This window comes from Zalophus californianus, chromosome 5, assembly GCF_009762305.2.
Source record: "Zalophus californianus isolate mZalCal1 chromosome 5, mZalCal1.pri.v2, whole genome shotgun sequence".
Classification (NCBI taxonomy): Eukaryota; Metazoa; Chordata; class Mammalia; order Carnivora; family Otariidae; genus Zalophus; species Zalophus californianus.
The window spans coordinates 45,718,791-45,745,853 of record NC_045599.1 but is presented as its reverse complement, the minus strand read 5'-3'; the positions used below and the strand labels follow the sequence as shown (position 1 = coordinate 45,745,853).

Below are 27,063 nucleotides of genomic sequence, written 5' to 3'. Positions count from 1 at the left end.
TACAGGGAATAGCTAACTGAAGGGTGTATATAAGACAATCTTTTGCCATCTAATAAATCATAAGGTAGATGATGAGGGTCATGTAAGGGGAAAATCTGACTTATTTCACCAACCTCTTTTTAGTGGTATACTACTTAGCATACTACCTTCCTCTCTTCTTTTTCTTCATGTCTCAAAAGGGAAGTACCAATGGCATATAACACTAAGCTGAAAAAAAGTCCAGAGTAGCTGGGAAGATCAAATTAAAGGAATGAAGGGAGCAAGGGAGAGATGGGAGGAGGAGGAGGGCCATGTGGAAAGTGGGAGGGCTGCTATCTAAACTAACCACGCCTGCTTAACCCACAGATCAGTCGCTTGGAGCAGTGATTCCCAAACTTTAATGTGCAGGTGAATCACCTGTGCATCTTGTGAAAATGGAGATTCTGAAATAGTAGGTCCAGGATGGGGCCTGAGACCCTGTAAGGACATACAGAAGATTGTATTTGTCGAAGAGAAAGGGGATTGTCAGGATGACACCACCAGCACTCTCACCAAAACTGAAAACTGAACATCCTCCTTCCTTTTCCCAAATGCCTCCTTAATTTTATGGCTCTTCATTCCTTCTGTACGTCACAAGTCTTCCCCCTCATAGAGGTAAGCCTCACAAGCAAGAGAGGAAGCTCTCCTCTGCCCTTAACCTTCTAAATCAACTCAATCTTAACTGCACTTTGATACTGTTATCCTTAATGGTTAAAGCATTCTAAAGTGACAATTCACAATAGCTTTACTCCTTCAAAGGGACGCTTGTATTTTAAAAGATTGTCTTATCAGCCTACATTAATATGTACTGGGGTCCACACAGACTGCCATGTGGAAAATATTTTTGAGATCCTCTATTTCTTACCCATCTGTGGTAACAAGCCATTATTTCCACTCAACTTTGATCCACCTACTACCATTTTATTTTTTATTTAAAAATTTTTTTTCTTTTAAGATTTTATTTATTTAATTGAGAGAAAGAGAGCAGAAGCAGAGGGAGGGGCAGAGGAAGAGGGAGCAGCAGACTCCCCGCTGAGCACAGAGAACAATGCGGGCTCCCTCCCAGAACCCTGCAATTATGACCTGAACTGAAATCCAATGCTGAACCAACTAAGCCACCCAGGTGTCCCTAGTGTGTGGGTTTTTTTTGGAGGGGGCTTAAAAATTTTTTATTATGATAAAATAAAGATAACATAAAATATATCATTTTTTGCACTTCTTTTTTTATTTTATTACGTTATATTAATCACCATACATTACATTAGTTTTTGATATAGTGTTCCATGATTCATTGTTTGCATATAACACCCAGTGCTCCATCCAGTACATGCCCTCTTTAATACCCATCACCAGGCTAACCCATCCCCCACCCCCCTCTCCTCTAGAACCCTCAGTTTGTTTCTGAGTCCATAGTCTCTCATGGTTCATCTCCCCCTCCGATTTCCCCCCCTTCGTTTTTCCCTTCCTGCTTTCTTTTTTTTTTTTTTTAACATATAATGTATTATTTGTTTCAGAGGTACAGGTCTGTGATTCAATGCGTCATTTTAATCATTTTAAGAGTGCAATTCAGAGGCATTAATTACATTCATACCGTTGTGCAACTCTCATCACTATCTGTTTCCAAATCCTTCCATCACACCAAAGAGAAACTCCGTAACTATTAAGCAATAACTCCCCATTCCCCTTCTCTCCTAGCCCCTGGGAACTTCTGATCGGCTGTCTCTCAATTTGCCTATTCTAGATATTTCATAAAAGTAGAATCAGGGATGCTTGTGTGGCTCGGTTGAGTGACCCCCTCTTGATTTCAGCTCAGGTCATGATCTCAGGATACTGAGATAAAGCCCCTAGTGTTTTAAATTCATAGAATCTACATTAAGAACATGTAGCCTTAAAGCCACCAATCCCACTTTTTCTGCCATGCTTTGTACTTCATGGTATACTGAAAACATAAGGTGATACAGTGTACTCAAATACTTAAATTTTAAATCATAAATCTCTGAATACACTACTGAAAAATCTCATCTTAACAATAAATTATCTAGCCAAAAGAGTAAATCAGGAACTTATGAAGGTTTGTTAGGTCATGCTATGGGAAGGAAGCTAGAGAAGGGTATAACCTGTTATGTGGAATACTACTAGAAAGAGAGAAAAATGGGATCTTTGCAGAGAGAAAGGAAGATCACAGAGATTAGGTTTGGGTCACAGGATCCTTTACCTTGGAGGGAGCACATGACTCAAACCTCTGCTACATTTTTATGGTTTACTCATGAAGAGCAAAAGCCTTTGTGAAGTCTCTGATTTCCAACATTCAGGTCTATTCATAGGACAAAAATGTACTTTTCAGCATATTGAGAGAAAATAAAATTTTATAAGTCTATTCCACATATTCATTAAACAAAAGGAACATTTTTTTTAAAGGTCACCAAGCTACTAAAAGTTCCAAAACAGCAACGATTTCTTATTGCTAAAACAATTAGGAGGTTTCACATGTCTTATTTCATTATTCTCAGAAAACAAACATCATATAAGAATAATTCTCCAAAATGATACATACTAGAAATTTTATTTATTTATTTATTTTTAAGATTTTATTTATTTTTTTTATTTGAGAGAGAGAATGAGAGAGAGAGAGCACATGAGAGGGGGGAGGGTCAGAGGGAGAAGCAGGCTCCCTGCTGAGCAGGGAGCCTGATGAGGGACTTGATCCTGGGACTCCAGGATCATGACCTGAGCCGAAGGCAGTCGCTTAACCAACTGAGCCACCCAGGCACCCCCATACTAGAAATTTTAAAAAATGATCATTTTTTTGTTCCTTCACTGTCAGTTTCTTAAAGGACATGGTTAAATGTTAATGATTACAATTGCCCTAATATTAAAATTAAAGCTTTAGACGTGTTAGTGTATTTGCTCATTCATTCAAGTTTATAGTCACCCAAAATGTTCCTGAATATCTTTTTGACAAATTAAGCAGTAGCTACACATTTAATTCTGCTGGCTCCGAACCTGACCCAGACTCATTTCTGAGACTCTTACAGTTAAAAAATTTGACTATTTTATATTCCCCAAAAAAGAAAAGATACAGATGGGTGCCATTTATTGACTAAAAGTCACATTAAGTACTTGGTTGCCAATAATTTAGCAGGACACTTGGCAGGTGGCCAGAAAATAAACCTTTTTCCAAGATATATATACCTAATTTAGAGGCTGCTATTTTAGACATTTTCAAAATTTTGTTCTCGCACAAGCATGCAATTAAAAAATATAAGGAGGAAGAAATCCAAGCACAATAAAGGTTAGAATGGAAAAGGAGATCCTGAAAAGATTTTATTCACTAATGGGTATAAAACGGTACCCATTAAAATAATTCAAAAAAAGAAAAAGAAAACCTTACTAGTTTAAATAATTGTGCTTAATGCTTTTATTTTCTAATTAAACTCTAATGTCATATCAACAGGTTATCAAGATTTATCATCAAGCTTATGAATCAAAAGTAAGTTAGCCAAATAGAGTTCAATTAAGTTTTTTAATACCAGTGTGGACAGCCTTTTCATCATACAGAATTTGAACTAGACAAGTGGTTATATAGCTGACAAAAATCCGACCCTGGCTTTGACCCATTTTCCTTTCTCACAGTTTAACCAATTGTTTTTACAGTATTTCCAATGTTTCAGTTATTTTCCTCATTTGGCTCTCCTGCCTAAATGAAACATTTTAGTGAAGTCATACATGGTTATAGAAATACTGCACAACAGGGCCATACACAATTTTTGATGAGTTTCAAAAGAGACTGATTGGAAACTATACTGCAATCACAAATCCTTTGTGCTGATCAACATGTGCCACACAGTACTGGGCTACTACTGTTGGTATGTGTCAAAGCTTCCATCATAAAACTTTGCTGCTTTCATGGTTTCATGAACTAGCTATAAAGCTTGATTTGGTTCTGATAAATAGAAGATTATTTTCAAAAGAAAGACAGGTAAAAAGCTATAAATATGTAGAGTGTGTGCACATGTGTATATACAATATAAACTTATATGTATTTATATTTCACATATAAATATGTATTATAAATATATACATGATGGCACTAAAGAAAGTTTAATTGGTATAGAGACTAAAGTATTTATTGTGTGGTACATACTAATAAAAAGTTAGTATACTATAAAATCAGTTTTAAAGATCATTTTTGTTAAACTACATTGGAAAAATACAGCTTGAGGTCTTAGGAGCTGTGGGCCAGTAACAATCTATTTCAGACTCCAGTTGCTTCATCCATAAATGAATAAAAGTAGCCATTCAAAAGGCCCTCCCTTTACAATTCATATCTGGAAGGAAATAACTGTGTCTTAAAGTTAGACACACATACACACAAAAATTTAAATGACTTAATGATTTCTTCATCTTTCTTATTCAAGCTGCTCATGTGGTTTTTGATAATATAATAAAATCAGAATAAAAACATTTTAACTCCAATTTTCTACCAGAGTAACTTTCAGTGTTTAACAAAGAAATGAAAGAAAATCCAGGAATTACTTAACTTAAAAATACTTTTTAACATAAATTATGCTAGATTATTTTTACTTTTTTTTTTAAGATTTTATTTATTTATTTGACAGAGAGAGACACAGCGAGAGAGGGAACACAAACAGGGGGAGTGGGAGAGGGAGAAGCAGGCTTCCCGCCGAGCAGGGAGCCCAATGCGGTGCTCGATCCCAGTACCCTGGGATCATGACCTGAGCCAAAGGCAGACGCTTAACGACTGAGCCACCCAGGCGCCCCTACTTTATTCATTTTAATGCTAGATTTTGTTTTTAAAGTTGCTCTTTAGAAAACTACAAATGCAAAGTCAATGCTTTCAAGTGGAAAACTTAAGTGAATCTAAGATTCAGTGGGGGAAAAACACCTATGAAAGAGTCATGAAGGAAAAATATAAGGTGTCTCCAATAGAAATGGGTTTATAGATGAGTATGCTATTTTACCAGCAACTGCTCTTTTGTACAGATTGTTGAGTGGTCAAAATTAGTCGTGAGGGCAAGGGTACTTTGGGAAATACAGAAAATACATGTGAGATAAATGCCTACCTAAATATCATTTGAATAGTATTATTCCATAATTCACGTAATTAACAAACTACAACAACCTGAGAAAGTCTGCTTAATATAAGCACATCTGCATCTGTGTAAGTTTTACTATAGATTTAAATTGTTTTGCATGTATTTCAGCTTTGGTAAAACTTGGTTATTTTTTAAAAGTTAAAAAAAAGTGTACATAAAATTTAAATACCCCCATTTCTACACTGAATATCTTCTCAATGGCTCATAATTTTACTTCTGACCTTCAGTGACAGTATATGCTAAACTCTACTATGTCAGGTAAAGTATTTACAATTTTAAAAATGCTTGTATTTGATTAAATTATACAATTTTATTTATTGTGATCTTGATCATTAACTAAACTACCTGAAATATTTTATTCAGTAATTTGTGAAAATGTTATTTCTAAAAAATAAAGTCTATTAATTTAAAAAACACACAGCTAGCACATAGATAATGTTAAATAACTATTAAAAAGAAGGATGAAAGGGGCAGAAAGAGGTCCTAGTTTTGATGCACTGTCCATTTCTCCTCCTCTTAAACCATCTGCCTCCCTCGATACAGCACACAGGCTTAGAACAATATATCTGATTCCTAAAAAAACAGAAACGAAAAGAAAAAAAAAGAGACATTGCCGGGAACAGTCACTAAATGTAGGTTCATTTCAGATGCCAAAAGGGAGGCCTCAGAAATAAGATCTTAAAAAAAGAAAATCAAATTTTAGAGGTAAAATGACAAGGAAATCTTTTGGATTTAAAGTGAAACCATCTCGAGGGCTTTTATATTCTCAAAGGGACTACATTTCTCTTTATCCTGCTGCTGCTTAAGAGAGAGAAGCAGCAAAAGCAGTACAAGAAAGTAATGAGATAAGGTAAGCCAAAGTCTACCCCTGTGGAGCCTACTTCCTTCAATTTAACAGACACTAGATACATGAGGAATCTAGTTTATGTTAGGTACCAATGTAAGTGCTGAGGATAACGCCCCACCCGCTTCATTCAGAGTAAAAAGCTAATCTGCACTGTTACTCCGTCTGACCATGTGCTCCTGCTGCAGAAAGCCACTTGGCTACCTTCCTCACCCCCTCCAATCAAGTCTTTGTTCAATATGTTACCTTCTCATGGGACGCCTGGGTGGCTCAGTTGGTTAAGCGTCTGCCTTTGGCTTGGGTCATGATCTTGGGGTCCTGGGATCGTGCACCATGAAGGGCTCTCTGCTCAATTAAGGGCATGGAATTTTTTAGTATTCTATTTATTGATACATCTCTAATGCCTAGAACTGTGCCTGCCACATAGTAGATATTCAATAACTGTTAGTCTAATGGATAAACTCACTTTCCTAAACACCTGACACTGTCCAGAAGAACACAGTCAGGGAAATGCTACAAAAGTGATCACCTATAACACAGTGCGGGGCACAAAGTTAAATACTTAGAGAACAGTGAATTCTAGATTAGACTTACAATAAGTACATTGACTATATTTTCAAAAATCTTGCCAGTGAGTGGAAAGCAAATTGCAAGTATTTAAGTCCCAGATTTCCTCACTTATTATATATTTATTAATAGAGTAACTACAGTTTCTTGTATATGTAGGAAAGCAATAGCTTCAACATAAATAAAAATACAAACAAAATAAGCTTATAATATTGGTTCACTTTTAAATATCTACTCAGTATTTTAATTTGTACTCACTCTCCAAGGCAACCTCTTTACTTACATATCAATTTCTCTAATTTTCCAATGTTTACAAATACAGCATTAGTTGAATGCAAAGTGAAATTGCAAATCTTGAAACAGATAGCTTCATGAAGTCTATGAAAGTAATGTAAAATCACAAAAAAATTAATTTCTAATTGAGGTATCTGAGATAGACTAATAAAGACTAAAACATGAAAGGTGATTCAAAAGATAATGAATATTAATCAAAGATTAAAAAAATCCTTAGAAAATTTGATTAAGACCTCAAATTTTGCAAAAAGAATACTTTTCTTGGGGTGCCTGGGTGGCTCAGTCATTAAGTGTCCCAGAGTCCTGGGATCGGGTCCCACAGGCTCCCTGCTCAGTGGGAAGCCTGCTTCTCCCTCTCCCACTCTCCCTGCTTGTGTTCCCTCTCTCACTGTGTCTCTCTCTGTCAAATAAATAAATAAAATCTTAAAAAAAAAAAAAAGAAAACATTTCATCCTAAAGCAGCACAATCCATTCTTTTTAAGTGCATTCTCCAGAACAGATCACATACTAGGGACATTCTCCAGAAGAGATCACATACTAGGTCACAAATCAGGCCTCAGCAAGTACAAAAAGACTGAGATCACAGCATGCATATTTTCTGACCACAAAGCTATGAAAATTGTAGTCAACAACAAGAAAAAATTTGGGAAGAGCACAAATACATGGAGGTTAAAGAACATGCTACTACAGAATGAATGGGTCAACCAGAAAATTAAAGAAGAAATAAAAAAATACATGGAAACAAATGAAAATGAAAACATGATGGTCCAAAACCTTTGGGATGCAGCAAAAGCAGTCCTAAGAGGGAAGGATATAGCAATATAGGCCTACCTCAAGAAGCAAAAAATATCTCAAATAAACAACCCAACTTTACACCTAAAGGGGCTAGAAAAATTAGAACAAAGCCTAAAGCCAGCAGAAGAAGGGAAGTGATAAAGATCAGAGCAGAAATAAATGATACAGAAACTAAAAAAATAGTAGAACAGATCAATGAAACCAGAAGCTGGTTCTTGGAAAAAATTAATACAAGTGATAAATCCCTAGCCAGATTAATCAAAAAGAAAAGAGAAAGGATCCATAAAAATAAAATTACAAATGAGAGGGGGAAAATAACAACGAACACCACAGAAATACAAACAATTATAAAAGAATACTATGAAAAATTATATACTAACAAATTGGACAATCTGGAAGAAAATGGATAAATTTCTAGAAACATATAAACTACCAAAACTGAAACAGGAAGAAATAGAAAACTTGAACACCAATACCCAGCAAAGAAACCGAATCAATAATCCCAAAGTCCAGGGCCAGCTGACTTCACAGGGGAATTCTACCAAACATTTAAAGAAGAGTTAATACCTAGTCTTCTCAAACTATTCCAAAAAATATAAATGGAAGGAAACCATCTAAACTCATCCTATGAGGCAAGCGTTACCCTGATTCCAAAACCAAAGAATTCACTAAAAAAGAGAACTACAAGGCAATAACCCAGGGGAACATGGATGCAAAAATTCTCAACAAAATACTAGCAAATCAAATCCAACAGTATATTAAAAGAATCATTCACCATGATCAAGAGGATTTATTCCCGGGTTGCAAAGGTGATTCAATATTTGCAAATCAATCAACGTCATATACCACATTAACAAAAGAAGGATAAGAACCATATGATCCTCCCAATAGATGAAGAAAAAGCATTTGACAAAGTACAACATCAATTCATGATAAAAACCCTCAACAAAGTAGGGATAGAGGGAACATACCTCAACATCATAAAGGCCATATATGAAAAACCCACAGTTAATATCATCTTCAATGAGGAAAAACTAAGGGCTTTTCCACCATGGTCAGGAAAAAGACAGGGATGTCCACTCTCACCACTATTAATATTGTACTGGAAGTCCTACCCTCAGTAATCAGAAAGCATAAAGAAATAAAATGCATCCAAATCAGCAAGGAAGAAGTCAAACTTTCACTCTTCACAAACATGATACTCTATGTAGAAAACCCAAAAGACTCCACCAAAAAATTGTTAGAACTAATATATGAATTTAGTAAGGTTGCAGGATACAAAATCAACATACATAAATCTGTGGCATTTCTATAAACCAATAATGAAGCAGCAGAACAAGAGATCAGGAATCAGTTCCATTTACAACTGCACCAAAACCAGTATGATACCTAGAAATAAGTCTAACCAAAGAGGTAAAATATCTGTACCTGAAAAACATAAAACATTTACGAAAGAAACTGAAGATGACACAAAGAAATGGGAAAACATTCCATGCTCATGGATTAGAAGAACAAATATTGTTAGAATGTCTATACCACCCAAAGCAATTTATACATTTAATGCAATCCCTATCAAAATAACACCAGCATTTTTCAGAGCTAGAACAAACAAATCCTAAAATTTGTACGGAACCACAAAAGACCCTGACTAGCCAAAGCAATCTTGAAAAAGGAAAGCAAAGCAAAGGAGGCATTATGATTCCTGACTTCAAGTTATATTACAAAGTGGTAGTGATCAAGACAGTATGGTACTGGCAGAAAAATAGACATATAGATCAATGGAACAGATTAGAAAACCCAGAAATGAACCCACAACTCTATGGTCAACTAATCTTTGACAAAGCAGGAAAGAATATCCAATGGAGAAAAGACAGTCTCTTTAACAAATGGTGTTGGAAAAACTGGACAGCAACATGCAAAAGAATGAAACTGGACTCCTTTCGTAAAGCATACACAAAAATAAACTCAAAATGGATGAAAGACCTAAATGTGAGAGAGGAAGCCACCAAAATCCTACAGGAGAACACAGACAGCAACCTCTTTGACATTGGCTGTAGCAACTTCTTACTGGATACGTCTCCAGAAGCAAAGGAAACAAAAGCAAAAATGAACTATTGGAACTGCATCAAGTTAAGAAGCTTCTGCATAGCAAAGGAAACAATCAACAAAACTAAAAGGCAGGGCGCCTGGGTGGCTCAGTCATTAAGCGTCTGCCTTCGGCTCAGGTCATGATCCCAGGGTGTCCTGGGATCGAGTCCCACATCGGGCTCCCTCCTTGGAGGGAAGCCTGCTCTCCCTCTCCGACTCCCGCTGCTTGTGTTCCTGTTCTTGCTATCTCTGTCTCTGTCAAATAAATAAATAAAATCTTAAAAAAAAAACAAACTAAAAGGCAACCTTTGGAATGGGAGAAAATATTTGCAAACGGCATATCTGATAAAGGGTTTATACCCAAAAATCTATAAAGCACTTAGCAAACTCAACACCTAAAAACCCAAATAAGGGGCGCCTGGGTGGCTCAGTCTTTAAGCGTCTGCCTTTGGCTCAGGTCATGATCCCATGACCTCAGATTGAGCGCCGCATTGGGCTCCCTGCTCCACAGGAAGCCTGCTTCTCCCTCTCCCACTCCCCCTGCTTGTGTTCCCTCTCTATCAAATAAATAAATAAAATCTTTAAAAAATAAAAAATAAAAACCCAAATAATCCAGTTAAAAAATGGGTAGAAGAGATGAATAAACATTTTCCAAAGAAGACATCCAGATGGCTAACACACATGAAATGTTGCTCAACATCACTCCCCATTGGGGAAATACAAATCGAAAGTACAATGAGATACTACCTCACATCTGTCAGAATGGCTAAAATTAACAACACAGGAAACAACAGATGTTAGTGAGGATGCAGAGAAAGGGGAACCCTCTTACACTGTTGGTGGGACTGCAAGCTGGTGCAGCAGTATAGAGGTTCATCAAGAAGTTAAAAATAGAACTACCTTACAATCCAGCAATTGCACTACTACATATTTAGCCAAAGGATACAAAAACACTAATTTGAAGGGATACATGCACCCTGATGTCTATAGCAGCATTATCAACAATAGCCAAATTATGGAAAGAGCCCAAATGTCCATCTACTGATGAATGGATAAAGAAGATGTGGTATGTACATACACATACACACACACACACACACACACACACACACACACACACACACACAATGGAATGTTACTGAACCATAAAAAAGAACGAAAGCTTGCCATTTGCCATTTGCTACGATATGCATGGAGCTAGAGAGCATTATGCTAAGTGAAGTCAGTCCATGAGAGAAAGACAAATACCATATGATCTCACTCATATGCGGAATTTAAGAAACAAAACAAATAAACGCAGGGGAAGGAAAGGAAAAATAAGATAAAAACAGACAGGGAGACAAACCATAAGAGACTCCTAACTATAGAGAACGAACTGAGGGTTGCTGGAGGGGAGGTGAGTGAGGGGATGGGCTAAATGGGTGATGGGTGTTATGGAGGGCATTTGTTACAAGGAGCACTGTGTTTTATCTGTAAGTGATCAATCACTAAATTCTACTCCTGAAACCAGTATTACATTATCTGTTAACTAACTGGAATTTAAATAAAACCTCGAAAAAAAAGAGTTATGCTTTTATGCTTTTAATAAACAAAGCGCAGAAAATAAGTAACTTTAAATGATATACTCAGCTGGGGGGGGTGGGGAGAGAAAGTTTTAATTAGATTGCTGCAAAGGGTGCAATTTGTCAATTGGACCACAAGATGGAAGCACCAGTCACAGCAAAGGCAATAAAGATGAAAGAAAGAGCTGCTTCTGTGTTAAAATGACAAAACTAATTTTAAAAAAATTATATATATTTCTAAGTCATTGTTTAAAATGGAAATTTATTCTAACAATGATATAATGAAGTCTGTACTATGATTCTGAAGAGAATTGTCTATTCAATCCCATTGTCAACTCTCAAAAGCAAGCATGTTAACTCAATTTTGTAATTCTTGCAGAGAAACACTTAGAAAATTTTAAAATAGCAGCTGAAATGAATTGCTGAACAAAGTAGTACTCTGTAAAGGGACAGGCCTAAGTAAGAAAAGTTAACAGTTCCATCTGATTTAAACTGACACAGAGAAACTGGCTTTTGCACAAATATGTTAATACAAATGGAGTTCTCATCACTAACGCTGACAAATCAACAAAGGATATGTTATTTTCCTTATTTGTTATAATTCTTCCACAAGTACAGCGAATCATGACAAGTGCTAGGAATAGTGCCTAATCCACAGTATTTAATACCAATTATCATTATTGCCATTACTATTCTTAATGTAAAGCAATTATAAAATCTTCAAAGCAAAAGAGGACAAATGATTCTTTTCTATTACATATTTTCAGCCTCACTTAGAAACAGATATAATATAGTCTGGTCACTCTTCCACTATTAGTTTCTGTTTTGGCTAAAAAACAAACAAACAAAAATCCTGTATTTCCCTGGCAGGGAAAGACAGAATTCAAGATTAAGGATGCTTACGTTCATTTTAAAGCCAGTATAAAGGACTAACACGTAGGACTGTGACATTTCATTCTGTTCTTCTTATAGATCAAAGTATGACACAGATGTGGTTCTACTGGTATGGGGCAGGAATGCAATCAAGGACTACAGGGAAAACTTTGGTATTCTCTGTTCACCAAAATACAATTCAGTGCTCAAGTACATGGAATGCAGACACAAGCAAAAGTAGGGATTTCAGTAAGCAACTGAAATAATCTCAGAAGAAAACACAATTAAGGAGTGAAATATTAAAATGAAGATGAGAGGGCGCCTGGGTGGCTCAGATGGTTAAGCGTCTGCCTTCAGCTCTGGTCATAATCTCAGGGCCTGGGATCGAGTCCCACGTCGGGCTCCTTGCTCAGCGGGGAGCCTGCCTTTCACTCTGTCTGCCGCTCCCCCTGTGTGTACTCTCCCTCTCTCTGGCAAATAAATAAATAAGTAAAACCTTTAAAAAAATAAAATAAAATGAAGATCAGAAAATTAAAAATCCAACCTTCAGATCACCCTGAGACAACCTATATAAAGTTTATAATTGTTACTTTATATTCGACAAGGTATTTTAAAGTAAGTTCAATTTCTTCTAGATATCCCTAAACAAAAAACTTAATTTAGCTAATATAAAACATTTTAGGGTATTCTATCAATTTGATGATGTCCCTGGTAATGATTACATTGTGATCTCTGACAACTTAAGACAGAATATCACTTCCTATTCTAAAAATTATATGTATGATTTTTTAAATTTTTGGTCAATTCTTCAAAACATAATTGCCATTTATATCGTTGTTCATTACTGACTAGGAAAAATTCAGTGTCATTTTAAAATCCTTAAGAGTTAGCAGTTTATAAAGCAGCAGTGCAGGGTTTATTTAGAGGAAAAAATATAAATCCAATTATTTTATTTTATTTATTTTTAAGATTTACTTATTTATTTATGGAGGAATGGGGGAGAAGCAAGAGAGGGAGAATACTCCCCACTGAGCACAGAGCCACACAGGGCTCTTTCCCAGGACCCGGAGATCATGACTTGAGCTGAAACCAAGAGTCAGACGCTTAACCCAATGAGCCATCCAGGTGCCCCTAAATCCAATTATTTTAGAGAAAAGATGCTTCATTCAAATCAGCTCAAAGAAAAAATGTTTAATAAACTGGCACCCTACAAATATTTTAAACAATCCTGCCACCTGCTGGAAAAACTTGAAATGTTTTCGTTATTTCCCAAATGTTAGACTACCTACCTTAAAGAGTTGTACCATGATCTTCCGATTACCTTCAAAATCAAGACACACCTTATTTAATAATTCTGACCATGTGATTTGTCTGGTTCTTAATAACAACATCTTAACCAAGTACTAATTCATTATAGTTTTTAGTATATTTAAATACTAAATACAAACAGGTTGAGGCAACATCATCAAAAACAAAGCAACTCTGTAATTATATTTAACACTAGATGATGCAGGTTTTGGATTATCAGATGATGATATATTCACCCTTAAGGGAAAAAAATAAGACTGGGTATCTTAACAGAAGTTTGAGGCTAGTAATAAAACTAAGTTTGGAAGATCACGGACTAAGCTAAGTCCAACTGGAACCACATTAGAAAAGTTATGGAAAAGATACGCTTATTTCTAATGAGGGCATTTTAGACCGTGAAGAATAATTTGGCCATTCATCATAAATAAAAAGCATATATCCTTTAATCACCTGTTTTAAGATTTTATAAAACAACATCATTTCCTGTGGTTTTTAAAATTTTGCTTTGTTTTTGTTATTATAATTCTGGATCCATAAATATCTCAATTCATTGAACGGCTGTTTTGTGAATACCTACTCTGTACCCAAACATGTATACATGAAGCTTATTTAAGTATTCAGAAATGAAACAATCACCTCATGTTGAAAAAGAGGATAATAATCCGTAGTTATATGGGTGTTGTAAAGACATGAATTAGAGTTAGCACTTGATGAATGGTAGTTATCATTAATGTGACCATTACTAAAATGACTGAAGGCTATGCTAAATTGAGAACAAAATGGAGGAAAAAACTTCAGTTTAAAACAGCCATTGATTGGGGCACCTGGCTGGCTTAGTCGGTGCAGTGTGCCACTCTTGATCTTGGGGTTGTAGGTTTGAGTCCCACGTTGAGTGTAAAGATTACTTAAAAATAAAATCTTTAAAAAATAATAATAAAATGGCCATTAATTGTTTACCTCGTTTATCTTTCAAAATATAAGTGGGGGATGAAGCTACATCAAAAGACCAGAAACTGAGGCAAACAGACCTGAAATACATAAAACAGGTATGTTTTGTATACAGCAGTGCTGACTAAATATTTGTTACATGAGAAATTAATGAATGGTACAGGATGAGCTGGAAGGCAAATTTAGGAATGCTTACCGGCTTATGAGCTAGCAGACATACAAGCCACATTGGAAGAATCTCTGTAAGTTTTTTCCCCCCCAAAAATTCTGAGAAAACCCCAAGCTTAGAGCAACAGGCCTGAGAGCACAGGGCAAAAAAAATGGTTAAAAATAAAAAAAGTAAGACACAGGACCAGAGCATGGGGACCCCCAGCTAGATGGGATGGCAGGCGCAGGGGACCTTTCTAAAGGAAAGGATCAGAAACATTCACAAGGGAAACGAACCATGTTCCCTGAGAAACAACTAGCAGATTTGGAATTCCTGTTCAGCAAGAACCCACACCCCGCTCCCAGCCTTCTGAAAGAAATGGCATCGAAACTGGAGATACATCCCACCGTACTGCAGGTTTGGTTCAAGAACCACAGAGCAAAAGTCAGGAAAGCCAAACAACAGCAATTAGCTGGGGTGGAAGTCAAGACCAGCTCTTCCAAGAGATACACGGATGCCGCTCCAGGAGCCCCCGATGGTGCCTACCCTGCTTCCCTGGTTTATACAGATCACCCCATTCCTTCCTTCCAACTCAGCATATGCTCCAATTTTAAGGCTCTCCCAGACCATTTTTTTGGCCACAAAATAGTCCATTTCAGCTGCTGCCGAGGTCCTAATATCTACTCCCTATGTCCCATTACGGAATCCCAAATTCTTTCCACAAGCTTCACTGCTAATTCTTTGGGTTCTTCAACTCCACAAAGAACTTAGTGAGCAAAGCCAGACACAAAAGGTCACCTACTGTAACGATTCACAATGATTCCAGACGAGAGACAGAGTCGAGATCTGCGCAACATGGAGGCATTTCAGAAACGGGCTCCGTGAAAAGAAAAAAAGACCCACAAGTGCCCGTGGGGTGGAACTAAGTGGCAAGAGTCACTCAATAAACTATTGCGATGGGGATGTTTCATGTTGTAATTCGGATGGCAGGAACCTGCATGTATAAATTCATCCAAAGACACAGAACTGTAATATTGTATAACATACACCACACACACACACACACACACACACACACATAAAACAATCACGTGACAGGACGGAAGCGTCAGCTAATGCCACGGCAGTAACCATTTTGCAATATATAAATGTATCAAATCAACACATCATACACCTTACACTTGTATCTCAGTAAAGCTGGAGACAATTTTTAAATTATATCTCAATAAATATATACAATGAGACTAAAAAAAAAAAAAAAGCAGCAGGTCTGAGATCAAAGGTCAAAAAGAAAATCTGACCTGATATGGCATTCTTAAGATTTCTATTTGCAGAAGCTAAAAGTGAAGCATCCTGAGTAATGAGTATAGCTCTCCCAGAAAAATTTGACCAGAGCCCTATGAGAAGCCACAGGCATACAGCATTAATATAGGTATCCCTTGGTACAATCACTTTCAAGTAAAATAAGGGATATGTTGCAAAAGTCATCTAAGGAGGGTAGTCAGGAATAAGAAAACATAACCAACAGAAAGCATAAAAAATAAGATGACTAAAGTAAGACTAAATAAATCACTTACTACAACAAATATAAATGTATTCATGCCATCATTTAAAAAGAAAAGTTACTTTCTTTCAACACCCACTCCCAAAAAAGCAGGGGTCTGTGTGTGAAAGCAGGGGGTGGGGGGGAATCAACATAAAAAGAGAACTTACAAATTTCAAGACTTAAAAACATATTAGCAATTATAATATAGAGATTGGAGCTAAATTTATATAAATTGCAAAAATAAGTCAACAAATCAATCAATCAACAAGACCAGGGACAATCAAGGAAATGTGACAAAAAGGATATTTGATGATGTTAAGGAATTGTTGATTTCTATACGAGATGATGATTACTGTCATATTTAAAAAGTGGAGCCTTGTGTTTCAGAGACATAATCTAAGATGTTTACAAGTAAACTGACATCATATTTAGTATTTGCTTCAAAATAAGAGGAAAGATGAGTAGAGCCAGGGAGAAAATAAAATTTAGCCATGAGTTGTTATCTGGGAAAGCAAATGATGGGTACATGGAGGTTTGTTTTATCATTTTCTCTACTTTTTTTTTTTAAGATTTTAATTACTGATTTGAGAGAGAGAACATGTGAGCGAAAGAGCACAAGCAGGGGGAGCAGCAGGCCAAGGGAGAGGGAGAAGCAGGCTCCCTACTGAGTAAGGAGCCTGATGCAGGGCTTGATCCCAGGGTCCTGGGATCATGACCTGAGCCAAATGCAGACACTTAACCGACTGAGCCACTCAGGTGCCCCCTACTTTTATTTTTAAAGATTTTATTTATTTATTTGAGAGAGAGGAGAGCCTGAATATGCACAGGGGGAGGGGCAGAAAGGGAAGGAGAGGGAGAAAATCCCAAGAAGACTCCCCACTGAGCCCAGAGTCTGAGAAAGGGCTGGACCTCATGACCCTGAGATCACAGACCTAAGCCAAAACCAAACCAAGAGTTCCACACTCAGTTAACTGACCCACCCAGGCACCCCTCATTTTCTCTACTTTTTATGTCTGGAAATATTTCTTAGCTCAATAGTTAAAATTAAATAAAAGGATAAATAAATAAAACAGAAGTGATTCTCTGGTTAGAACAAAAGGTTAAATCAAATTACTATAACATTCTTTTAAAAAAAAGGAAGCATATAGAACTGATACAAAATACCCTTCAATTTTAAATAAAATTCAATTTTAGATCGACAAACCTCAATTTAAAATTATTACTTTTAAAGTTTGGTCTATACCTCTTCTGAACTGGCTTCTCAAAAGTGTTTGAACACTCAGTATTTAAAGGACTTTTTTTTTTTAACCAAAAGCTTAATATATAAAATTCAGGAAATGTTATTATAAATAATGTGTTTGACACACTGATAATCCAAATACATGTGAATCTAAATATACCCATATAAATTAGAAAGTATACAAAATATTATCTGGCAGTAAATGCTTTCATGAAAACTTTAGCACAAATTTTTCTTTGCTCACAATTCTCATAAATGTACAAATAATGCTTCATTAAAAAACTGAGAACAAAATGAAAAAAATTCCTTTAGAATGTAACATTTTCTATTAAAATGTTGAAGTTGAATAGATTTATTTCCTAATTATTAAAATATGACAATTTGAAAATCACTGCTAATAGCCTAGTGTAAACAATTCACTATGCAAAAAAAGCCCTAATGAGGGTTTTTACAGTTTTTTTAAAAATGTATTCCAAAAATAAATCTATCTTCTATCCCGGATTCTGAAAGAAGGCATCACTGTTATCTACTGTCCGTTGCTATCCCTGCCTTGCCCCCAACCAATTCTGTTTTGGGAACATCAACTGAAGCTCGGTATCACGAAAAGTAACAGTCTAAATATAACCTCTAAATAGCTTTGTTCAATCAAGTTTTAATTTATTTTTTTCTGGGTGCTGAAAATTAAAATAACTACAATTAAATAACAATTGTCTGATTCAGGTCCCTGGTAAAAATCATGTAAGCTTTCAGTTCTAACAGCATTAAATATCTACGCTTCTTACAAAATTATTGATCTAAAGATTAGATTATAGACAAACGTCACTTTCAGGATGGACTCAAAGGTCATGAATGTCAGCCAGGTAGTGTGGGTATATTCCTCCTTGAATGGGAAGCCCCTGAAATGACAGTGTTCCCATATATCTGCCTCTTAATCTCATCTTATGATTACTCTCTCCCTACGTGAATTCAAATATCCCTACAGTTTTAGGGATCACCTATATAAAGGTGGCTTCCAAATCTGCATTTTAATCACTAACATCTTTGGAACTGCAGATCTGAGTATATAACTGCCTGATTATACAGCTGTCCTATTCTAACAAATTCCACTTACTCTTTTACCAACCCACCCTAAAGCCTACTTCTCTATTTGCATTTGTCCCTCTTAAGCCTTTATTTGCATGAATCTGTACATCATAATCCACAGGCTCTCCAGAATTGAAACAAAATCACCTTTGGCCTCTCATCTTTTCTTTCCCGTTCCACCAATCTAAGTAATTATCAAGTGCAAAAGTTTTGCTAAATCAAAACTTTTCCGGGCACCTGGGTGGCTCAGATGGTTAAGCGTCTGCCTTCAGCTTGGGTCATGATCTCAGGGTCCTGGGATCAAGTCCCGCTTTGGGCTCCCTGCTCGGCGGGAAGTCTGCTTTTCCCTCTCCCTCTTCCCCTGCTCATGCTCTCCCTCTGTCTCAAGTGAATAAAAAAAATCTTTGAAAAAAAAAACAAAACATTTCTTTCCATTCCCATCATTTGAGTCTACTAAGATCTCTTTCCAGAATCACAGTCAATCTAGCAATGCTCCCACCAAATAGTATTTCAGCTCCTCCCTCTCCCCTCTAGCTCACCTTCTACAGGGCTTCGGGTCATTTCTTTAAGAGCTCTGATCATGTCACAAGCTTTTCAATGGCTACCTACCAGCTAGAGAATAAAGTGCAAACTTCAAACTCACAGTATTCAAGGCCATTTAGTATTTGACCCTGTCAACCCCCTCACTAAAACAGCTTTCTCTAGCTCTTCTCCACTGAAGCCTACCAGCATGGGACTACCTTCTACTTTCTGTGGTATTTCCTATCCCTTCCTAGCCCTGACTGGGAATGCTCTTCAACCACTCTTTCTGAAATTTTATTTATCATTCAAGGTGCTGATCAAATGTGTCCAGCTCCTTATCTCCCCAAATTCTCTCAGCTACAATTAAACACAAGGCACTCTCTTCCTTTTCTAGCATGACTCTAATAGGCTGAAAGTTATTTCTTCAAAAAAGGTAAACATCTCCCCTCTGATCTAAGTTCTGATTTAAAGGGCTGCATAGATGAACCTAATCCTTTTCTATACAACAATCTTCCAAATATCTGAAGCTGCTCCTAAATCTTCTCTTCACAGGATAAATTTCCTCAAAATTCATAACTAATAGTCATAGATACAATTTTGAGAAATTTTCATCTTCATAACTACTCCTGTCTGAACACTCTAGATTTTCAGTCATCTCTCCTAAAGTGTGGTATCCAGAGCCAAACACAATACTCCAAACTTTGTTTTTTGCAAATTATGCACGATATTCACCTTCCTTCCCAAATTTGGACATTCACAATGTCCATTAGGAAATTAACAACTCAAAATAGTCTTTCAGTAATAAACTTGCTAGTTTTAACTGGGTGCAGATGTTTAATAAATGTGCAAAAGATAAAGATGAAAATAATAAAACAAGGTTCAAAGACGTTCTAGTCAGAATTAAGTATACAAGAATTTACCTTAGGAAGGGAACTCATTTTGAAACATGAGATAAATGGAACCAGATGTATAAAAACTCAGAGATAGTATAAATAAAAAGGGTGCAATATCAAAGGAAATTTCTAGACAAAAGTTTATTTGGGGCATCTTTTACTAAGCAATCTTCCACAGAGCAAGCAAACTTTCAATAATAATATGTTAACATCTTTTTATTTAAAATGCCAACTAACACTATCTTCACAATCTTTTCATCCTGAGATGCCAATGTTTTTTTTTTCTCAAAAAAAAAAGTTAAAATTTCAACAATCAATCCTAAACTTAAATTCAGCTGACTGGACAATACTCCAGAGATTTATTTTAAATTGCGTAAGTATCTTTGCTCTCATTAAATAATATCCTATATGGAAAGTATAGTAGTTCTTTAATGACTGGCGCCACACTAATTGACTGAATTAAAAGAAAAAGTCATTTCCTCTAAAGAGTTCTTAAATACTCTTCAATGGTGGTGTTAAATCAACAATTCATTCAATTCAAAGAAACTCAAGGAGACCTCTAAAAAACCATCTTTCATACCAAGGAAATAAAGTTAGATGACTCATTTTTGGAAAACTTGCATTAAAACAAACTAAAGATATTTCCCCTATATATAGTGGAAGGCTTAGGAAATGTGTAACAGTATTTACAGAACATAATATGTGTCTGTGCCACAGGCTTCAATTATCTAAGAACTGAGCAACACAGATATGTTGTACAGCAGCATACAATGATTCTCCTACGTCATCAACAAAAGCCTCATTTTTCTCACAGCCAAGAGGACATGAATTCCAAATATCAAGCTGATAGAAGTATAAATTTGTAATCACTTTGGAAAACAATTTGGTATTATAATAACGTTAAAGACCAACATATCCTTTGACTAACAAATTATGTTGTTTTAGAATACATGATTTTGTTAATTTAAATCTTTCTTCAATCATATTGTATTTTCATTGAAATGGTACAATGAAGTTGATCCAAAATTATTTTTTTTAATATTTTATTTATTTATCTGAGAGAGACAGACACAGTGAGAGGCGAGAGGGAATACAAGTAGGGGGAGTGGGAGAGGGAGAAGCAGGCTTCCCACTGAGCAGGGAGCCCGATGCGGGGCTCAATCCCAGAACCCTGGGATCATGACCTGAGCTGAAGGCAGATGCTTAACGACTGAGCCACCCAGGCGCCTCGATCCCAAATTATTTTTAATGGTCAAAAGAGTTGGACAGATACTTTACCAAAGATCTAAGGTTGGCAAATAAGCACATAAAAAGATTCTCAACATTTTCAGTCATTAGGAAAATGAAAATCAAAACCACAATAAGACACCACTATACAACTAATAGAATGGGTAAAATAAAATAAAAACAACAACAAAAACCTGACAATACCAAGTGCTGGTGAGGATGTGTAACCAGAATTTTCTTAACATTGCTGGCAGGAATGCAAAATGATATAGCCAATCTGGAAAAGAGGGGAGGTCGTCCTTATAAAGTTCTATACATGTGCGCACAACCCAGCAATCCACTCCTAGGTATTTACCCAAGTGAATGGATAAACTTCAGTAAACCCATAAATGAACTACTCCTTAGCAATAAAAAGGAGTAACTACTGACACACAGATGAATCTTAACTGCATTACAGTGTGTGAAATACATTTTATTTGAAAGACTACATCCTCCATAATTTCATTTATATGATATCTGGGAAAAGGCAAAATTTTAGGGACCTAAAACAGATCAGTGGTTGCCAACGCCTGGTTAATGAGCTAAGGTTCAATGAACTACTAAGGGGTAGAGGGAATTTTGGTAGTGATGGAACCATTCTGTATCTTGATTGTGTGAGAGTTATGGGACTATGCATTTGTAAAAAATCATAAAAACATACACCAAAAGGATAAGTATTACTGTACCTAAATTATACTTCAATAACAAAAGCCAACAGACATTTTGCATATTTTTTAATGCTACTGACAACTTATGGAAAAGAAACATCTTTCCTTCTGGTTGCAATTTGTGAAGAAACACCATCAACATGCTAGGTTATTTGTGGACTTAAAAAAAAAAAAAAAAGACATATTCCCTACCCTGATAGAGTTTAGAAGCCCATTTAAATGGGAAACAAGTCTTAGATATTGTTACAGAAAAAGGCTGGGCAAAACAATTTTGAGAGATAAATCACTAAATACAATTTACATGTGCTCTAAGGAAGGAAGGAGTAATTCTCTTTGACTAGAACTACCGGAAATGAATGGATCACAATATTGGAAAGATTTTAGTGCTTCTCAGTAACTGCTATTATTATCATCTCTAACTTCCAAGTGAGAAGACTGATACTAGGGAGGACGAATATTTTGTCAGTTTTCCCTCGGTTACAAGGTGTTAGAGCTGAAATTCTAACCCAAGCCCTTCGGATGCCAAAGCCTGAGATCTTTTGCATCGCGATGATGGAGCGACATCGTAGAGGTTATAACGGCTGCTACGTGAGATTATTTCAACCGACAGGAAGGCCCCCTAATTCCCCAAACTCCACTACTTTGCATGAATCCTAGGAAACACCACGATTGGAGCAAAGATCTTAAAGTGAGCTCCACGGGGTTTTGGAGTACAAATTCGTGGGAAAGGTAACTTAAAACCTTGTGAGGACCCCTCTCCACAGTGTGCAGAGCCCTACTTTAGACAGCTAGACGAAAGTGACGCTTGTGGGGCCAGCGCCGGAGCTACTGAAAAGGTAAACACCAAGAAAGAGGAAAGCGGAGGCCCTCAAAATGCACTTTTTCCATTACAGAACGCCGGCCTGGTCGCCAGGAGGGCACAGGAGGAAAAAAGCTACTACCCTGCCCTCTTGAGGCCCTCTGGAAAAAGACCTCCGTGGACTTGTCCCTGTCTGTGTGGCCCAATGGCCAGGACCGGCGCCGGGGCGTCGTCTGCGGGTGGGCTCTCGATCCGGGGAGGAGAGCTGCGTGTGTGGTGCAGTGCTCGCGCGGGTCGCGGCCGGTGGCATCTCACCGAGGTGCTGCAACCCACGGACGGCGGGCACACTGAGGCCGGGCCGCGGCGCCAAGTGCTCAGCTCAGAGTGAAGGGGCGGCAGGGTGAACGAATCTGGGCTGTACCCCCCAGGAGACATCACAGCCGTCGCGCGCTGTGTTAGTTTACGAGACGCGCTCACGTTCCCCTTATTTACTAACCGCGCAACCGTTGCGCGCTCGCTGTAATCTCACCTCTCCAGTTCTTGTACTCGGGGACATAGTAGTATTTGTTCCCAAACTGGTCTGCGCCTACTTGCTGCTTCGCTCCTTTTGACAGCGCTCTCCATAAGACGCGGAACAAATCCTGAGACCAACCCATGCCGTCCACCGGAATTTAAGCACGAATCGCTGCCAGATCCGCCACGACCGAAACACACCCGCTCTCCAGCCGCGGACCCCGCCCACCCACTCCATTCTCACGCCCTTCTAGTAACGGCGCTCACCATTGGCCGGATGGCACCTTGCTTGACCAATGGGAGACTCCACTGTTACAGTCCGGCGTCCGAGCTCTGTCATGGCGGCATCCAGTTTTCAGGCCGGTGTAAAGGAACGGGATGTTAGGGTTTTTATTAGCGAGACAAGCGGGTTTGGACGACCCTCTTCGCCTCCGGAGAGCGGAGTCCACACGGAGGTAACGAAAACCTTACTTTTTTCTCAAACAGGCCGTTTAAAATCTGAACCTGTTTCTGTGTTAGTCTTGCTTCCCACTTTCCCACCTCATTATCACTTCACTGCCACCAAACTAGACTTTTAATTTCTTCTGCTCTGTGCCTTACGGAAATAAGATGCCTTCTACATACCTGGAGGCTGGTGGGTGCGCACGCGGCTTCTGGGGAAGATACTTTCCTTTTATCTTATTCCTTTTTCCTCACATTACATTTCCTTCCCACTCCCCAAGGAATAACTACTCTCCAAGGATTCCTTCATTCGTGCAGTCGACATATTTACTGAGCTCCTACTGTTTGCCAAGGGTAGAGCATAGGCCAGGAATCGAACAAAGTTTACCATTACTAGAGCAGACAAGGGGGCCATTGACAAGAGATGAAGCTGGAGATGGAGTCTGGGGCTAGGTGAGAAAGAGCCTTGTGTGCTTGGTGAAGAGGTATGAAGATGAGAAGAAGGTGACAACTCTTGGATTTTGTCATCTGCTTGGAGAATGGATTGAAGTTGAGAGCAAGAGTGAGAGTCAAGTTAGGTAACTATTCCAGTTGTCCAGAAGAGAGCAGATGGAAGCCTGGGAAATGGTGGTTGGGTGGAAAAGAGTGAAGATATTTTTAAAAACATTTAAGAAATAGAATCAACCAGCTGTGTAAATTGGTTGAATATAGTGAATGATGAAAAGAGAGGAGTCAACAATGATTCGCAGATATGTGCTTTGTATGTAGCAGAATGAATGTAACTTGACCATACGGACTTTTTCCATATTACTTTCTTTTCTTCTTTTTTCTTTTTTTAAGATTTTATCTACCCATTTGAGAGAGAGAGAGAGCAGGAGCGGGGTGGGGGGGAGGGCCAGGTGGAAAGGGACAAGCAGACTCCCCAGTGAGCAGGGAGCCCTACCCTGGGCTCGATCCCAGGACCCTGAGATCATGACCTGAGCCGAAGTCGGATTACTAAATTTATTCAGTCAATTACTGAGCCACCGAGGTACCCCTTCCCATATTGCTTTCAAAGAACCTGTGAAGATTTTCACTTGGAGAGAGGAGGACAAAGTTGAATGTACATATTTGTTGCTCAGAAGAAATTGAGATATCTTTAACATGAGATGGTACTTGAAGTGAGGTGGAGATGAGATCATCCAGGCATTATTTGTAGAGTAAGAAAAGCATTTCAATGACCAAAAATCTGAGAAACATCAACATTTAAAGTTAGGCAGAAGAAGAGACTACAAATGAACCGTTGCAGCAAAACCAGGGCAATGAAGTGTCTCTTAAACTGAAAGAAGCAGAAGCCCTCATATGTGTCATTTGCTGGCCCTTGCCCCGTTATTTGCTGTCAGTGGTTCTCCCTCCCATTACTCTGCTTATCTATTCAATTTATTACTGCTGAAATTGTATTATATACATATTTTCTTATTAGTATATTGTCTTCTTAAATACTGTGAGAAAAGAGACATGAGAGAAGGGGCCTAGAAGAGTTTCTGTTAAGTGAATGACATGCATTCAAGAAATATGAGGAATAAAGGAAGAATTAAAAGTGTGCATTATATTTAACCAACAGGGTGATCACTGATGGCCTTGGGAAGAGCATTTTTAAGAGAATCATGGGAATAAAAGTAAGATTTCAGTGAGTTGGAGAATGACAGGAAAAGAAGTAGGAACCGCCAACACTGATGGCTTTTTAAAGAAACTTGAGAGAAAAGCAGAGTACAGTTGCTTATTGGAAAACTGATGGACATGATTTTTTTCTAATATCCCAAAAGAAGAACTCACCTGCTGCATTAGTTATCAGTGGGTGAGTAACAAAGTACCCCAAGCATCGGTTATCAGTGAGTGGGTAACAAAGTACCCCCCAAAACTTAGCAGCTTAAAGTAACAAAAGATTTATTATCTCACAAGTTCTAGGGGTCAGGAATCTGTGTGTCTTACTGGGTCTTCTGGCTCAAAGTCTCTCAGAAGGCTGCAGTGAAGATATTGGCTAGGACTATAGTCATTTCAAGACTTGACTCTGGAAGAATCCACTTCCAAGCTCACTCAAGACAGGATTTAATTCTTCCCTGACTTTGGTCCAGAGGTCTCCCTCAGTTCCAGTTATTTTTCACATAGGCCTCTCAAATCACAACATGACAGCTGGCTTCCATCAAAACAAGAAAGTAAGAGCAAGAAAGGGCAAGCAAGATGGGAGCCAGATTCCTTATAATCTGATCTCAGAAATGGCATCTCAGAAATTGCATCTACTGTTGGCCCTCTCTCCCCACCCCCAATCAGTGCAGAGTTGACAGTAATTCCTATTCAGCTCAGTGATCCACTCTAATAAAAGCATACAGACATATCCAGAGGTTTTTATTTCAATGATTTCGAAGACTCAAAATTTATGTTTATCAAAATTGGTCAATCTCCGATAATTTAGCTTGTTTCCACTAAGTAGTGCTGCAATTCTTCCATTAGGATCAGCAAATTAAACATTGGAAAGTGAATGAACTTGACTGTTAGACCTTTAATTTTAGTAAAAATATCTGTACTTTTTTGAAAAACATTTTTCCTCTATGTTCAGAAGTCTTATCATATCAGTAATAATTTAAGTCATGTGAGCTACTGAGGGTCTAAAACACTGGGTTTCTCCAGTCTTTTAATCCCAAATAGTCCTCGGTCTGAGGAAGCAACTAAGTATCGCTCCTTGTTAAAATTCCATGACCTAAACTTCTTCATTAGAAGTAAAGTTTTGAAATAGTGAATGTCTCCTAAGAAGATCACCAGATTAATCCATCTGTGAATGGGTTTCATTTCCTGTGTACAGCATGCTGGTTCCCCCAGCATACTTAACACTTGGGGCTAAAAAACCTATAATCTAGTAATCCCATGCACATCTCTCCCACCAGTTGCTTTATATGCTTATCAAAAATCAGTATTTGTCCCGAGTCCTGAGAATGCCAATTTTATTATTCTGATTACGTCATTTTAATAAGAATTAATGAAATACAAAATGAAAAAGAATTATTATTTTTATAAAAACTAAATGGACCACTTCTGAAATAATCCAAACAAATCACTTAAAATAAAATGCTGTTCAATGAGGTATGATTGAGAGAATCATACTATGAAAGACTGGAGGAAAATATTAAAAGAACAGTTTTTTTCAGCTTTGCCATAATATTAGAATCACATAGGGTGATTTGGAAAAAATACTTTGGAAAAAGTATTCATGTCAAAGTTCCAACCCCAGAGATTCTGGTTTAATTGGTCCAGGACACTGGGATTTCTTTAAAGCTCCGTAGGTGATTATAATGTATAGCCAGGATTGGCAACCATTGCTTGAGAAAGATTCCACATTCAATTGCTTTGCATGTCTGAGATTCCATATTCATTTGTTTGGCATATGCCTTAAATGTTTACTCAACTAAAATAAGTTAATGAATAAAACATATATTTTAATTTAAATTAATTTATTTATTTATTGAGAGAGTACACACACAGACACACACACACAC

The 27,063-nt window shown here is 37.4% G+C and overlaps 3 protein-coding genes across 6 annotated transcripts in view; 2 read left to right on the top strand and 1 right to left on the bottom strand.

The window, feature by feature from the left end:
• Positions 1 to 23,313, bottom strand: part of NDUFAF2 (NADH:ubiquinone oxidoreductase complex assembly factor 2) — a 136,267-nt gene extending 112,954 nt beyond the window's left edge. The window contains exon 1 of the mRNA XM_027606054.2: positions 23,109 to 23,313. Coding sequence (XP_027461855.1) covers positions 23,109 to 23,235 — 127 coding nt within the window. The 5' untranslated portion in view covers positions 23,236 to 23,313. The remainder of the gene's footprint in view (positions 1 to 23,108) is intronic.
• Positions 14,797 to 15,333, top strand: LOC113929191 (divergent paired-related homeobox-like). Its single transcript, XM_027605881.1, has one exon. The coding sequence runs from the start codon at positions 14,797 to 14,799 to the stop codon at positions 15,331 to 15,333; it is 537 nt and encodes a 178-aa protein (XP_027461682.1).
• A 102-nt stretch (positions 23,314 to 23,415) lies between the features above and the next one.
• Positions 23,416 to 27,063, top strand: part of ERCC8 (ERCC excision repair 8, CSA ubiquitin ligase complex subunit) — a 58,684-nt gene continuing 55,036 nt past the window's right edge. For 3 of the 4 annotated variants that reach the window (XM_027606449.2, XM_035727760.1, XM_035727758.1), the window contains exon 1: positions 23,416 to 23,547. In XM_027606449.2, the coding sequence (XP_027462250.1) occupies positions 23,471 to 23,547 (77 nt within the window). In that variant the 5' untranslated portion in view covers positions 23,416 to 23,470. The remainder of the gene's footprint in view (positions 23,548 to 27,063) is intronic. The other variant, XM_035727759.1, reaches the window with a different exon arrangement.

Excerpts from the sequence above, each read along its gene's own strand:
- LOC113929191 (XM_027605881.1), top strand. The coding sequence starts at position 14,797 with ATGGCAGGCGCAGGGGACCTTTCTAAAGGAAAGGATCAGAAACATTCA.